We start from the raw sequence: 16,223 nt of genomic DNA, 5'->3' as shown, positions 1-16,223 counted from the left end.
ATGAATCCTCAGAAGAAGGTGGACCTCAAGCTCATCATCATCGGAGCCCTGGGGTAAGCCAAGTTCAGCTCGGGGTCTGGGGGTTGGGAAGAAGCCCCTACCCAAGAACAGTGAGACGTCCTGTATGTGCTCCCACCTTGCATGGGTCCCTTTCTGATTCAGAGTGGCACCAGGGAGGGCATTCCACCCCAGGGAAGGGAGCTGAGATGGGAGAAAGAGACTGGGAGTCAGGCTACCTGGTTTCTGACCCCAGCTCTGCACTTAACTCTGCAGTAACTAGGTGTGTGAATTAGGCAAGCCATTTAGCATCTCTCTGCCCTCCTACCTCCTGCCACATTCAGGAAAGACCTGAACCTTTGCTGTGAGGCACTCAGCTCTCTGCAAACTTCTCTGCTCACTTTGGTCCCTGCTTCTTGTGTCCATTCCCTAGTATTAGCAAGCTACTCAAACTGCAAATGTTAGAAATTCAAAATCTCAGAGAGAGACAGTGGTGAGAGGGTCATGGTAAGATGTTGAGAAAGGTATGGATATGTGTGTGTGTGTGTGTGTGTGTGTGTGTGTGTGTGTGTGTCTCCACATGTGTCTGGGTTTTTTCCTTAGTGTTGGAAAGACTTCCCTCCTCCACCGATTCGTGCACAAGACATTTTACGAGGACTATCAGACCACACTGGGAGCTAGCATCCTCTCCAAGATTATCATACTGGATGACACAACTTTGAAGCTACAGGTGAGCTGTCCTCTCATTCCCTCTTCAACATACACACCTGAATATCACCCCACATTCCCTGGACGGCCACTCACACAGCAATGTGCACCAGGAGCTAGAAGAGTCTAGAGCATAGATCAGAAAACTTTAATTCATGGGCCAAATCTGGTCTGCCATCTGCTTTTGAAAATAAAGTTTTATTGGAACACAGCCCTGCCCATTTGTTTACTCACGGTCTCTTTAGTTGCTTTCACAGTACAACAGCAGAATTGAGTAGTGGCAACAGACGGTGTATAGTCTGCAAAGCCTACGTTATTTACTATATGTCCCTTTACGGAAAAATTTACTGATCCCTGATCTAGAAGGAAGAGCATTAATCCAGAATTAAGAGGCCCCACCCTAAGGCTCAGGTTCCCTGGAAAACTTGCCAAGTGGACTTGGGCAAGTCACTCCCAAGGTCCAAATCTATCAGGTGGAAGAACAACGACTGTCCTGATGCCCCAGGTGGAAAATGAGGACTCAGATGTGAAAGTACTCTTGGAATGTTAAATATTACTGCAGAGATTCTATAGTGTACATGGGTGACAGGGTGTGTGATGGCCATGTGTGAAAGGACCTCGTGCACCTGTGCCAGGGCTATCTGCCCCCTACCCAGAAAAGGAAGCTTTGACATGATGTGACCTCGTTGGGCATACCTTCAGCCACTCATCACAGCCCCATGGAGCCTCTGTTCTTCCCCTCCAGATCTGGGACACAGGAGGACAGGAGCGATTCCGCTCCATGGTGTCTACCTTCTACAAAGGCTCTGATGGCTGCATCCTGGCTTTTGATGTCACTGACCTGGAGACCTTTGAAGCCCTGGAAACCTGGAGGGATGATGTTCTGGCCAAAACCATTCCAATGGAGCAGTCCTACCCCATGGTGGTGCTGGGGAACAAGATCGATCTGGCAGACCGACAGGTACCGCTGACTCATTCATTCATTCATTTACCAAACATGTGAGGACTGGCTCTATGCCAGGCACTGAGTTAAGTCCCACACATACAGAGTTGAATCAGGCAGAGTCCTTACCTTAAGAATTTCACAGTCTAGTAATGGATGCAGATAATTTAAAGACACTTATGATACAATAAGATAAATCATAAGCAATCATAGAGATACACCTTGGATATTTGGGGACCACAGTGAAAGGGCATCTATCTACTTAAGTCCAGAGTATAGAAAGGGCTTCCTATAAGGAAATGGGTTCCAGGCTGAAGAAACAGCAAGAACAAAGGTAAGAAATAGAATGATGTGAGCCGAGAGCCGAAGGCAATTTTGTCTAGAGACAGGGGATGGAAGAATGAAGGCATCAGAAGTAGGCAGGTGGGATTTGAATTAACCTGTAGAACAGTATTTCTACCCAGGGTCAGATAGGGGGTCTGCAGTTATGAATTCTTGAAACTACAAATTTTCTGGGGAAGTAGTAATACAGTATTTATTTCTTATTAGCTTAAGCATATTCTATATCACCTGGCCAGCCACTTGACAAATGATCTGCTTGCTCCATGGCTGCGGTGACCACACTTATGTAGGTGTTTACCACTGCAGTGGCATTGAGTAGAGCTCTGTTCATCGTTGCCTACTAATGAGAAAAGAATAAAAGTAGACAATTTATAAAAGATGCTCTTGTGCCAAACAAAGCCCAAAGGACACCAAAAAGAGCATCTGAACAAGTTGTCTTAGTGTTTCAAATAGAGAAAATAAATGGGGTTCATATTTGAACCACATTTTCACAAGTGTTCAAATGGAGAAAAGTGATAGGAGAACTGAGGCATCATTTGGAATGGTGGATGGGTGGGTGGATGAATGGACGGTGGTGCTTCCAACTAAACTATTACCACCATAAAGAAGAGCCTCTTGTTCAGAGAGAGAGAGGAGTTTGGTTCTGACACGCTGAGTTGGAGGAGCTTGGAGAACAACTAATTGGGAATGACCAGTAAGCTTTAGAACACATAAGAATGAAACGTCAAAGGAGAAGTCTGTGCTGGAAATAGAAATCTAGAAGTCATCAATTCTATGGTAACTTCAGGTTGCAAATTTAGTGTCAATTCTCTAATTACAAATATCCAATCTCAAATAAGAATCAAAGTCCTAAGTTCATTCACAGCCAAGAGGTCTCTCTTCTTTCCACTGGGGCCAGCTGCAAGTGAGAACACTGTGGTCTAGGAGGGGCATCTCATTGCCAACTTTATGTGTCCACACTTCCTCCCCTTCTCAGGATAATTTTGGTTTCAGACCCCATCAGGAATGAAGCAAAAAGAGGGATAAGAGGTCAGGAGAAGCGAAAACACCCTTATTTGACTGGTACTGTCTTAAGATAGTTTGTGCTCTCCGGACCCAACAGGTATTTCAAGCTGTCTCTTGGTGGGTTACTCCTTTGGGTCCTAAGAAGCCTCCACTGGGAACATTTAACTGTACCTCCCCTGACAAGGGTCTTGCATATTCTTCCTAAACTCCTAATGTAGGAGCTTAAGAGCCATCCTCCACTCCATGGGGTCCCCTCCTCCTGCAGACACTCTTCCTGATGGGGTTTACAACAGCTCCAGGCTGGCTAGCTCTCTGTGGAGCCTGCCTCTCTTTCATAAGGCACACCCATGCATTCTGGCTCCATTGTAGGGCCAAGGGTAATTCGTTCTCAGTGCAGTCTGTCCTCTCTCTGCCCTGTTGCCTTTTGCCTTAAATCCCTCAGATGCAATCAGATACCAATCCACTGTAGCCACCAAGCTCCAGGGGTCATATGTTAACCTTTCCAAGTGGCCTCTTTTGGCCAGAGGTGAGGCCTTACATGGTCTCCCTCTTGGGAGGGGTGTCCCCCCAACACAACTCTCCGCCCCCCCAAAAAAATCCTTTCTAACCTCCTTTTCAATCCTTTTATTCCATGCCGGGGTGTTAGAGTCATCTAGCAGATTCTTGATCATGAACCTTTGGAAATGTGCACGGTCCCAGGGGTGGTCTGTCTCCCAACCAACTAGATACCTGGCATCGATCACACTGTAGTGTCTCTGCCAAAGCTTCCATTTCACATCTTGCTTCACATACCTGCAAGTCGTGGGGTGGGCAGTCAAGGGAGTTCAAGACTGAGAGTCCGACATTTCCTCAGTGAAATAAGAGGCACCATCTTCTGTTGAGAAGGGAGCCCAGGAGGAGTCTCAAGAATCATGGTGAAGCTGTGCCAGTCACTCTGCAGAGAAACGGGTGAAGGGGCTAGTCAGGGACAAAGACCAGAACTGATGGGCAGAGCAACGGGTGAAGGGGCTAGTCAGGGACAAAGACCAGAGCTGATGGGCAGAGCAACGGGTGAAGGGGCTAGTCAGGGACAAAGACCAGAACTGATGGGCAGAGCAACGGGTGAAGGGGCTAGTCAGGGACAAAGACCAGAGCTGATGGGCAGAGCAACGGGTGAAGGGGCTAGTCAGGGACAAAGACCGGAGCTGATGGGCAGAGCAACGGGTGAAGGGGCTAGTCAGGGACAAAGACCAGAGCTGATGGGCAGAGCAACGGGTGAAGGGGCTAGTCAAGGACAAAGACCAGAACTGATGGGTGACACCAAGGGCTCAGGAGGCCAGGAGTTTGAAGTGGAGTCTATGTTGTGTTTTTCTGCAACAGTGGTACATGGGGTAAAAGCCAGGGACCTGATGGAAGGTCTTTCCAGACAAGAGCAGCTGAAGAACAGAGCTGCAAGGGGACTCACTGAGAACCCATGGAGGAAAGAGGAGAGACAAGAAGAGGCTGAAGAACCAGGAGGCTGTCAGAGGTTGAGGAACAGGGCAGAAGGAGGGAGGGGAAAGGAGACCAGACAATGGAGGCCCTGGGTCTGGGCCTGGGAAGGAGAGGCTGAGTGGAGAGAAGGTGAAGACGGCTACAGGGGAAGGAAGTGTGAGGCTCTCGTGAGCGTTGGGGGCTGCATGCAGAGGAAGCTTCACGAGATTGCAAGTGTTCAGTGAACCAGGGGGTACCTGGCAGGATGGGAGGCATAGGTGACGACTCAGAGGGGTAGAGGGGGTCCAATCCCAGCTGCAGGGAGATGAGCTTTGTTCTGCAGAGAGAGGAAGAATAAAAGTTTGAAAGAAGCAGCAAAGACCCAGGCAAGCCCATCCAGGTCTCTGGGGTCTGTACTGAGTAGGGTGTGGAAATAACCCGCACTGGAGAGGGTGACAAGGGAAGGGCTTGAAGGGAGGCAGGAGGAACAGAGGTAAGGAAGTGCTCGCAGCCATGAAATGAGCACAGGGAAGTGGAGAGGAGGAACTGGAAGTGGGGAGAGCAGAGGGACTTCAGTCCAGAGACCCAGGATCGTGGAGCCAGAGGTGAGGCTGGGAAGCGGCTGCCCTCAAACGGCACAGACCCAGCAGGGGACACCGCCAGTTGCTGAGAGGCACACCCTGGGCTTGGAGATCCAGGCTGGAGATGCTCCCCGCTTGCATAGGGTTGAGTGGATAAGAGCTAAGGGCCACCGGAAGGGGCACCTTCTCTGGGCTCAAATTCAGGCTCAAATTCGTGTGTGTCCTTGGCCAGTTCCAGCTTCTTTGTGAAATAGAGACCAGACTCAGATTTCATGAGGATTATAGGCAATGATGCCTACAAAGCACGTGGCAATCTTAATACATGGAAGTGACTGTTACCCTCCTTAATTTAATATCTCCAAGGTGTGGGCTGGGAAGATCGGGAAGCTCTTCCTACTTAACAAAACGAAAATGAATATTTAAAACATATATGCTAGATGTGGGATGATGAAAAAGCTGTGGAAATGAGCAGTGGTGATGGTTACACAAAGATGTGAATGTACTAATGCCACTGAACTGTACACTTAAATATAGTTAAAATGGTAAATTTTATGTTTATGTATATTTTACCACAATCAATCAATCAATACCTCACCAGGATAATTTTAAAGAAATTACTGACTTAGATTTTTCTTAAAACCCCTACACCTTCTACACAAGGTAAAAGTGAAAAAAAATTAGTTTATTGGAAAGAACAGTTCTGCTAGCATCTATGCTGCAAGGAATTTATTCACTAGGACGTGAATTCTTTGCTCTACACTCAGGCAGTTTCTAACTTACTGCTGATTCATAACATTGGGATTATGTTTTCTTTGTTATTTTTGATTGGTTTAAGATGTATCATACACTAATCTTAACACACACAATTGATCATTTTAAATGCATATGAAGTATGGGGATATATGTATATGTAAAGCTGATTCACTTTGTTATAAAGCAGAAACTAACACACCATTGTAAAGCATTATACTCCAATAAAGAGGTTAAGAAAAAGAAAAAAGGAAAAAATAATAAATAGGGGCTTCCCTGGTGGCGCAGTGGTTGAGAGTCCGCCTGCCGATGCAGGGGACGTGGGTTCGTGCCCCGGTCTGGGAAGATCCCACATGCCGCGGAGCGGCTGGGCCCGTGAGCCATGGCCGCTGAGCCTGCACATCTGGAGCCTGTGCTCCGCAACAGGAGAGGCCACAACAGTGAGAGGCCCGCGTACCGCAAAAATAAATGCACATTAGGGAATTCCCTGGCGGTCCAGTTGTTAGTACTCCATGCTTCCACTGCAGGGGGCACAGATTCAATCCCTGACTGGGGAACTAAGATCTCACATGCTATGTGGTGTGGCCAAAGGCAAACAAACAAACAAATTAATTAATTAAATGCATATGAGATGGAAAAGCATCATAAATAAAAGTCTGCAAAGTGGACTAATTTTGTCAAACATCTGACTTTTAATGAACAAGCCAAATTGTAACAGGGAAAGTAAAATGTTAATAGTATATTGTCGGGACTTCCCTGGTGGTGCAGTGGTTAAGAATCCACCTGCCAATGCAGGGGACACAGGTTGGAGCCCTGGTCCGGGAAGATCCCACATGCCACGGAGCAACTAAGCCCGTGCACCGCAACTACTGAGCCTGCGTGCTAGAGCCCGCGAGCCACAACTACTGAGCCCACGTGCCACAACTACTGAAGCCCTCACGCCTAGAGCCCGTGCTCCGCAACAAGAGAAGCAACCACAATGAGAAGCCCACACACCACAAAGAAGAGTAGCCCCTGCTCACCTCAACTAGAGAAAGCCCACGCACAGCAACAAAGACCCAAAACAGCCAAAAATAAAAATAAATTAATTTTTAAAAAGTAGTATAGGGCTTCCCTGGTGGCTCAGTGGTTGAGTCCACCTGCTGATGCAGGGGACACGGGTTCGTGCCCCGGTCTGGGAAGATCCCACATGCCACGGAGCGGCTGGGCCCGTGAGCCATGGCTGCTGAGCCTGCGCGTCCGGAGCCTGTGCTCCGCAACGGGAGAGGCCACAACAGTGAGAGGCCCGCGTACCGAAAAAAAAAAAAAGTAGTATATTGTCAGCCAAAACAAAATCAATGGAAGTAACACTTTCAAAATTTTCATACTTCCCATGTCCCCATGGCTGACACCCTGAGTTTATTTCCACAGTCAGAGCCTAAATTATAAATAGCTGTTATTTTATAAATAAAAGAAGACAAGATGATTTTAAAAATCATGAAGCTGTAACTAGAATTGGAAGGGAAAAGTGCTGTGTGGGTCATTTTCTTCCCAGGGCGACATTCTGAGGTTGAGTGGGAGAGGTGAGGGATATAAAAGGAATGTTAATTTGCAGCACAATCTCAACTGATATTCTAGAGTGTGTATTTAATCACTCCATAAAAACCAGACAGAGAATGATCGGGGAGAAGTGAGAGAAAACGTCTGTCATAACCGGACTCTGGGCAGGCCCAGTCACTGTCAGTGGTTGAGAAGGGACAGAGAGATCATCGGGCTGTAGGTGTGGGCTTGTCTTCCTAGCTTTGTCTCTGGGTGACCTTGGGCACCAGTCTGAGCTTCAGCTTCTCATGCCATAGCATATGAAGAATCTCCCTGCCTCTTGGAGAAGCAGAGACACTTGACTTCATTGCAATTTACTTCCATTTTTACTGCAACTCCTGAGCACCAACGATGTGCCCAGAAAAATGCTCATTAGCTGGTGGCAGTAGGATATAAAGAAGGGGGAGCAATAAGAAGGGTAAGTCCAGTCCTTGCCCTAAAGTCTTTTTTTTAAACTTTTTTTCCTTTTCTTTCTTTCTTTAAATTTATTTTTGGCTGCATTGGCTCTTCATTGCTGCGTGTGGCCTTTCTCTAGTCGTGGCGAGCGGGGGCTACTCTTCGTTGCGGTGCGCGGGCTTCTCATTGCCATGTCTTCTCTTGTTGCGGAGCACGGGCTCTAGGCACACTGGCTTCAGTAGTTGTGGCGCACAGGCTTAGTTACTCCACAGCACGTGGGATCTTCCTGGACCAGGGATCGAACCTGTGTCCCCTGCATTGGCAGTTGGATTCTTAACCACTGCACCACCAGGGAAGCCCACCCTAAGATCTTTTAAAGAACTTTAAAAGATGCAAAACCTTTGGGATTCCAAAGATGCCATCAGGGTATTATTATAACATGTTAATTTCTAGTGATTATTTATTTGTGTGTTACTAGTAAGGACAATAATAATCAGCAACTTGGCCATCCTTGATTCTTCATCCACATAGTTCAGGATTTTCCCCGATCTGTTAGGCTTCTTGGTTGTTCACCAGATCAAGGACGTCTATGCTCCACAGAACAGAGCAGTTGTGGCCAGTTCGGGGGCCCCTCGCCCCAAAAGGCAGGAGGATCTTAGAGATCAGAGGCCAAGACCATGGCCTGGACCCTCTCCCTGCTCTGCTGAAGTGCAGCAGCTCCAGGGAGACTGAGTGTGGGGGACCAGAGGTGTCATCTGGGCTCCCCAAAGGGCAGGCTGCTTAGCTACCCCAGTTTCTACCCTGCAGTCTTAGGAAGCGAGCCTCACAATACCAGAGCAATGCCACTGGACAACAGAGGCTTTGTGAAAGAGAGCCATGAGTCCCTGGGGCCTGCTGCCACTGCTGAGGCCAGGACAGCAAGGGCCAAAGAGACGGGGGACGGTGATGGTTCCTTGAATCCCAGTAAGCTAGGCTTTCCAGAACCTGCAGGAGACAATGTGACAAGGAACAGTCTCAGATCTCCCCCTGGCTGCCCTGGGTTCAAGGAAAGTGGCAGAATGATTCTTTCTCCATGAGAAAAACCTTGGCTCCCTTAAAGTGAAATAATGGTTAGAAAGTATCAGGCACAGCAAATATCAATATATGGTCATTCCCTCTTCCCCAAAATAATTGATTAGACTAAACTCGGGAACCAATGTCTTTGGAAGTAACCCACTGGCTGCCAGAGCATTCTCCAATGTAACATCCTCAAGCTGTGGTTGGCGTTTGCATTTGGGTAGAGCCTTATTCATTCAGCCTGTACTGAGTGGTTCATGGTGCCAGGCCAAGAGCTAAAAGTCCTGACCCTGAGTTCAAGAAACCTGCAGTCCGGTGGGAGAGACAGACCAGCAGAATTCTTGTGCAGTGCCCTGAAGAGGGCAGTGCAGATGCCATGGGACCACTGAGCTGTGGCTGGATCCAAGTTCTGCCTTCCTTAGCTGTGTGATCTGAGGCAAGCTGCTGAACCTCTCTGAGGCTCAGTGTTCTTATCTATAAAGTGAAGCTAAAAAGACTCATTTCACAAGGTTGTTAGAGGATTAAGTGAGTTAATATGATCAGATGTCTAACCTAGTATCTGGCCCAGAGTGGGAGCTTATCAACTGTTCCAAAGACTACCCTGAGGAAGAAGGGTTAACAGGGACCTGAGTCTCTGCCCAGCAGCATGGGCCTGGTCAGCCAGCTCAGGAGAAGGAAGTCCTCCCTCCCTGGCTAGTGTCTGTTATGTCCACCTCCTTTTGAAGGGACTGAGGAAGGAGTCAATGGCAGGAAGAAGCTCCTAGTGTAGGCCTTAAGAAGATGGCATAGTTCAGAGGGCTCTAATTCTTCCAGGCCTGTATTCAAACCCTGCTCAGCCCCACACACTCCAGTCCTTGGACTCCTCATGTGCAAAATGGAGCTAACAATAGCTACTTCATGGGCTTATGTTAAAAAATAACATGTGGGGCTTCCCTGGTGGCGCAGTGGTTAAGAAGCCGCCTGCCAATGCAGGGGACATGGGCTCGAGCCCTGGTCCAGGAAGATCCCACATGCCACGGAGCAACTAAGCCCATGCACCACAACTACTGAGCCCGCGAGCCGCAACTACTGAAGCCCATGTGCCTAGAGCCCGCCCTCCACAACGAGAGAAGCCACCACAGTGAGAAGCCCACACACCGCAACGAAGAGTAGCCCCCATTCGCTGCAACTAGAGAAAAGCCTGCGCGCAGCAACGAAGACCCAACGCAGCCAAAAATAAATTAATTAACTAATTAATTTTAAAAATAATAATAACACCTGTAAACTTACAGACACATGGAAGGTTCTCAATAAATGAGAGTGGTGGTGGGGAAGGTGGGACTGTGATGATGGTGATAATCATGGTGGGGATGGTGGAGATGGGGACACAGGAACAGTGATCATTTCTTCCCCTCATGCAGGTGCCACAGGAGGTAGCCCAAGACTGGTGTAAAGAGAAGGATATTCCCTATTTTGAAGTCAGTGCCAAGAATGACATCAATGTGGTACAAGCCTTCGAGATGCTGGCCAGTCGGGCTCTGTCAAGGGTGAGTGGCAGCTGCCAGCTGCCCCCTAGGATGGGGCAACTCAGGAGCATCCAGAAAAGTATATATTGGGAGGGACGAGGGTGGGACAGGATTGCTCATCATCTTAATTAATCAGCTGTTGAATGGGCTCAACAGTATTCCAATTCTGGAATCACAGAATCCCAGAGGCATAAAGCTTCCTTAGACTCCATCATCAGTGGTCCCTCAATCTGGCTGATTACCATTTGTGGAGTTTCTAAAAAATACAGTTCGATACCTCACCCCGGAGACTCTAATTTAGTAAGAGTTTGAGAAGTAATGCTCTAGTTCAGTCCTCACTGACGGGGGAGAAGCCCCAAGGTGCCAAGTATTGGTCCAAGTGGAATAAGGAAGCCTGCAGGAGTTGCTGACATCCTCCAATCAAAATGATGGATAGATGTAGACCACTTGGTGTAGTCTCTCAACAAGCATGTGTTGAGTATGTCACGTGTGTCAGGTCCCGTCCAGGGCTCCGAGGTCCCTTGCTCTCATAAGGGAGACAGATCGGCACAGGAGTGGCTGCAGTGCAGGCACTGTATGGTGGGCAAGGACTGGTGATGGGGCCCCAGAGGAGGGACACACAGCCCACACTGCAGGGGAGAGAAGGGGGAGAGAGAAGAGGAAGATCGGAGGTCACCTGGAAGTATTAGCAGGGTTTTAATGCCATTCTGATATAGAGTTCAGAAACTCTGAAGAGGGTCCGTGAGAGATTTGCACAGGGAGGGGCTCAGCACGTTTCATTATTCTGCCATATGCAATCAAGGTGGGCTTCTTGGAAGTGGGGAGAAGCTCATCACGGCAGTGATTCTGAATTGAGGAAAGGAGCGAATGAGGATGGGTAGTCGGAGGGCTCCCCTCTGTGGAAGGGCCTGCTGTCACGGGTCTGCCTGGCCCTGCCCTGTGGGTTGTCCACAACGGAGAGGGACAGCAGCCACCCCTAGCAGCTGTCCAGGGCGAGGGCTCGAGCTTGCCACCCTTACACCCCGTTGCCTGCATCTCAGAGTTTGCCCCCATGTGCTATTATTCATGCTTCCCCTCCTGGCCCCCAGCCCTCACTGTGTCATGTTAAAAGGGAGAAGAGGGGTGTCTATCTGTAGCACATGGTCAAGAAGTGCTGCTCTATCACACAGTCGGTGATACAGGTGTGCCTGCTCATGCCGTCCCTGGAAGGTGAGGGATGCTGTTTGACCTCATGGCGTGATACGTGATCACTGATCCTCCACAAACACAGTGCAGTGATTGCCAAGTGCTCGGTCACGGGGAAGCTCCCTCAGCCCACAGCCAGTGTCTGTGTGTAGTTAGCAACTGTCCTTTCTGGAGAAGGAGTGTCCTTCATTCTTGAAACTATGTCCTTCCTGCTGTGTCACTTTTATGACACAGTGATGTGAGTGGGTGGTAGTTTGTCTGCTTGTTTTTTTTTTCCATTGTCCTTACTTGGCAAAAGAATGGATTGGCGACCCCGTGTCAGTCCCTCACAACGATGGGGGAAATTTACCGATGAGAAGTTTGGCGGTCACGGGTGTGATACCCGCAGTCGGACTGACCTGGGTTTGATCCCGCCCTCATGCTTTCAAGTGGACCCCTGGGCAAGACATATGACTTCTCTGAGCCTCAATTTCCTCATAAGATGGAAATAATTCCATCCCATAAACGTTCTGGGGTTGTCAGGCTAGGGCTGGAGATGTGGACCTCAGTGGCCCCACGGTCAGGTAAAGGAGGAAGGCATCCAAAACCGGAGGTCATGCAGAGAGAACAGGCTTGCGGTTGCCAAGGGGGAGGGGGGAGGGGAGGGAAGGATTGCGAGTTTGGGACTAGCAGATGCAAACTCGTATATATAGAATGGAGAAACACCAAGGTCCTATTGTATGGCACAGGGAACTGTAGTCAATATCCTGTAATAGGCCATAATGGAAAGACAAAACATATAGATTTACAAAAGAAAAAAGAAAACAGATAGACTGTCATGGAGTGAGGTAGGTGCCATGGGCTGGGGCGGGGAGGGGACACGGCCAAGGCATCGAGGTGACTCAGAGGTGCTGGTGGCGAGGGCGGGCAAGGATGCCTGCCCAGAGAGGTGACGTGTGAGTTGGAGGTTGAAAGGTCATATGCAGTTTGCGTGGGGGACACGGTAGGCCGTTGAAAGCACAAGCAAGAGCCGCAGAAGGGCGTAGAGAAGGGCATGGCAGAGGCCCAGGCGTGAGTCCACAGGGCTCACGTGAGGGACCACTGTGGGCTCCGTCTGTAAGAGGAAGAACCGTGGCATGGAGGGAAGTGGGGCCGCTGGGCCGAAGTGAGCGATGGGGCTCTCAATGCCAACAGCACCAGACCATGAAGGCCTGGTGAGCCCCAACCAGACCTTGGACTTCATGCTGTAGGCCCATGACCTCTAGACCCGCTACCAGACTCCCAGGGCACACAGGGGCCTGGAGGCCAGCAGGGCGCATCCTCCAGCAATGTCTCTATTATTCATAAATCTGGAAGGGAAACATTTCACCCTAAAATGAACATAATTACTGGAGCACTGAATGTAAAAACTCACACGGATTTTTAAGGTGAAACTGGAGTTTCCAAATCTATACTTTAAAATCAAACAGGAGTTTTCAAGGACATTTCCTACAAGTAGCTCTCCCCTCCTTCCCAGGGAGGTCATGTGCTCATTCACACCAGCCCAGAGTATTTGGAGAGGAAGATGTGAGAGGTGCTGCTAGAATAAGGAGGGAGCCGCAGCCTGGGGTGGGAAGAGCTGGGCTCTGAAGCCAGGTGGGTCTGGCTTATTTCCTGGCTCTACCTCTTACTCACTGTGTCCCTGACAAGTCATACAGCCTCCCCTAAGCCATCACTTCCTTCCCTTTAAAGTACAAGTAATAGTATCTTCCTCATGGGGTTGTTGCCAGGGCTAAATAAAATAATATGGTAGCACAGAGAAGGCATTAAATAAAAGGTAGCTATTTTTAAATGAAAGCTATGGCTAAGGGCTTTCAGCAGGGAAGTTTCATGCTGCAGGGAGGATGCGCTTGATGGGTGATTCAGAAAGGTCCAGGCATGAGAGGATGAAGACGGCAAGGACGGGGTAGATTAAAGAGACTTTGGAGGGAGAACCGTCAGGGATTGATGATGATCAAATGTAGGAGAGAAGGAATCAGGAGCTGTTGAGGTTGATACCGAGGTTTCTAGCTTGGCAAACGGAGGGATGATTGATTAGTGATGCTATAGACCAAGATAGAAAAGAGAGGGGAAAGCAAAAGTGTCACAAGAGGAGGAGGCAATGGAGCACATGGCATCTGGGGTTCCTTGAGGTTCCTTGGAATGTCTGAGTTCTGCAGTGAGCTCTGGATGGAAAGAGCAGCTTACAGGTAGAGCACCAGAAGAGGTACTCGGTTTACATTTTGAAAGGAGAGAAGGTAGCTAGTTACTTTAGTTTCCCAATCTGGCCACTTTCAAGGATTAGGGTATTTAGTTATTCCAAAATATGATTAAGGATGCCCTCATAATCAAAGAAGGGACACCCACCTGCTTTGGGGGATTTGGGATGAAGGGATTTTGCTCTTACCAAGTTGGCAATACCATCCCTGCTGGGGCCCGGCGTGAGCTGCAGCATGGAGGCCGGTTCCTTTTGGATTAATTAGAGAAAGACACACTTGCCACATCCGGGAGGGAAGCAGGCTGACAGGCAGGCAAGCTTAGTGAAATTATAGGACTTTTATGAGGTCCTCAGGATGTAGGATCTAAAGTCAGGGCTATGAGGTGACCAGGCTTGGAGGGGCAGACTCCCACAGTCACATCCCCACTGAAATGATCCATTAGGACACTATGGTGTTACTTTACAGTTAGACATGCACATACTTGCTAAGATGACTGGGGTCTGGAGAAAAGAATTACACAGGAAATCTAATAATGGACTGCCAGTGACTTGGAAGGTTTGCAGGAAACCTGAGGAGGGAGATGATGCCATTATCGAGTGAAATGATGTCATAAATGGGAAGAGCTCAGGGCTGACTTGGACCTGGGGAGGATGTGATTCTTATTGGGTGAAGAGAGCGGGCATGAAGACCTCAGGCTTTGCCGGTGTGTAATGAACGAGGGCGTTTCTCACACCTTCAAAGGCAGCATTGTTTTTTCCTCGAATAAAGTGCAAAGCAGCTCAGAAAGCCCTCAGCTTAGACTCTCCCTCCCAAAGCCTGGCATCGAGGACAAGGCACAGGTTCTGTTCATGATCCCAGCTGGGCCTTCTGTGGACGTGAGGGTGAGGCATACTCAGGGGTGATGAATCAACAGGCCCTGCCCCCTGGGTCCAAAAGACCCAGCTGGGAGAGTTCCTGATCCCAGGCAAGGTCTCTTTGATGTTTATGGTGAGAGGGGGACCAGGAAAACACAAAAAATAAGAGAATCTTTTCAAAAGCCTGTCTTTCTGGGAGAAGTGGATCAGTCAGCTTAAAAAGGGACTTAAACAGCAATGCTTTACTCCCCCTCATCTCTCCCTGTGAGGCTCAGAGTGTCAGTGGAGCGAGTGGGCCCTGCAGATGGGGCCAGCTGGAGGACTGGATGGCGTCCCGGGCGGTGCAGCCCCGAGCCCGCACAGCAGACCTGGGCAGTGCTGGGGGAAGGAGCCTCAGGAAACTCAGGGGAGGACTCTGCTCTTTCAGGGTGAGGGGCTGGGGAAGGCCTGTGGTGCGCTGGGCCGGCTCTGCCAGCAGTGGGCTAGGATCCTCCCCCGCGGAGGGGAAGATGGAACTGGGGTGTGGAGACATCCCCAGAGGGACAGGCTTTCATTGGGAGACACTGCCCCTGACTCCCCAGCACTAATCTTTCCTAATGAAAAAAAATATATATATAACAAATAAAATTCTAATAGCTCCAAAGAATTTGCTGAGGGCTACTCAAGGCCCATCCTCCCGGCTGACTAAGGGTAGCTGGTGCTCTGCTGGCCCGGACACCCTACCAGGGAGCGGGTGAGAAATGGGGGCTCTACAAGAAGCAAAGGGCTTCCCTGGTGGCGCAGTGGTTGAGAGTCCACCTGCCGATGCAGGGGATGCAGGTTCGTGGCCCGGTCCGGGAAGATCCCACATGCCGCGGAGCGGCTGGGCCCATGAGCCATGGCCGCTGAGCCTGCGCGTCCGGAGCCTGTGCTCCACGATGGGAGAGGCCACAACAGTGAGAGGCCCGCATACTGCAAAAAAAAAAAAAAAAGAAAAAAAAAAGAAATAGAGGGCAGGTGGAGCTCTGCCTGCCAGGATGCGAACGCTGACTCCTCTTTTCCTTCTCCAGTATCGAAGCGTCTTGGAGAATTACCTCACAGACTCCATCAAGCTCTCACCAGAAGACCAGTCCAAGAGCAGTTGCTGCTGACTTTCCAGACTCCCGCTCTGCACAACCAGGGACAGAGCACGCGCAGGGCCTGGTCATCCTGGGCCCCCACCAGCCCCACTGCCCGCCCAAGCTCAGATGGCAGTCCAGGCTCTGCGGCCAGAGCCCTGAATCCCTCGCATCTGCACTGGACCCAGAACCAGAGGGCGGCCCTGCCTCAGGCTGAGTGTAGAGAGGCCGGGGCTGGGCCCTTGAGCCTGGATGAAACTCCGGATGTCACAGCCAAACCCCAGAAGAGTCACGATTCCCTCGCGGACTCCAGCTTTCTTGCCACACTCCCTTCCCAGCCACACCCCTGCTCTAGAATGCACATCTCTGCAGACAGGCCGCTCTCTCTGCAGTCCTGTTATATTCTCCTATGGACTGGCCTTCCTCAGCCCATCCACCACCACCCCCAAGAGGCACAGCACAGCTTTGGACAAGGGTGCAGCTCAGGCTCCCTCGTAACCGGGGCCAGGGAGTGAGGGTCTACCTCAACCCCTGGCAGCAGCTGTTCAGGCCTGGGAC

The 16,223-nt window shown here is 49.8% G+C and overlaps 1 protein-coding gene across 2 annotated transcripts; it reads left to right on the top strand.

Moving 5' to 3' along the window:
* Positions 1-15,698, top strand: RAB7B (RAB7B, member RAS oncogene family; the record flags this gene model as incomplete). Of its 2 annotated transcripts, XM_082856344.1 has the most annotated exons (5): positions 1-53; positions 601-727; positions 1,451-1,666; positions 10,209-10,334; positions 15,618-15,698. In XM_082856344.1, the coding sequence occupies 5 exons, from the start codon at positions 1-3 to the stop codon at positions 15,696-15,698; spliced, it is 603 nt and encodes a 200-aa protein (XP_082712470.1). The 2 variants fall into 2 exon arrangements, with proteins under 2 accessions (XP_082712470.1, XP_082712471.1); XM_082856345.1 differs by lacking the exon at positions 10,209-10,334.
* Between the last annotated feature and the right edge of the window lie 525 nt (positions 15,699-16,223).

Source organism: Leucopleurus acutus, assembly GCF_964270905.1.
Source record: "Leucopleurus acutus genome assembly, chromosome: 2".
Taxonomy (NCBI): domain Eukaryota; kingdom Metazoa; phylum Chordata; class Mammalia; order Artiodactyla; family Delphinidae; genus Leucopleurus; species Leucopleurus acutus.
Note: the sequence above shows the minus strand (reverse complement) of the source record. Positions and strands in the feature narration are given on the sequence as shown.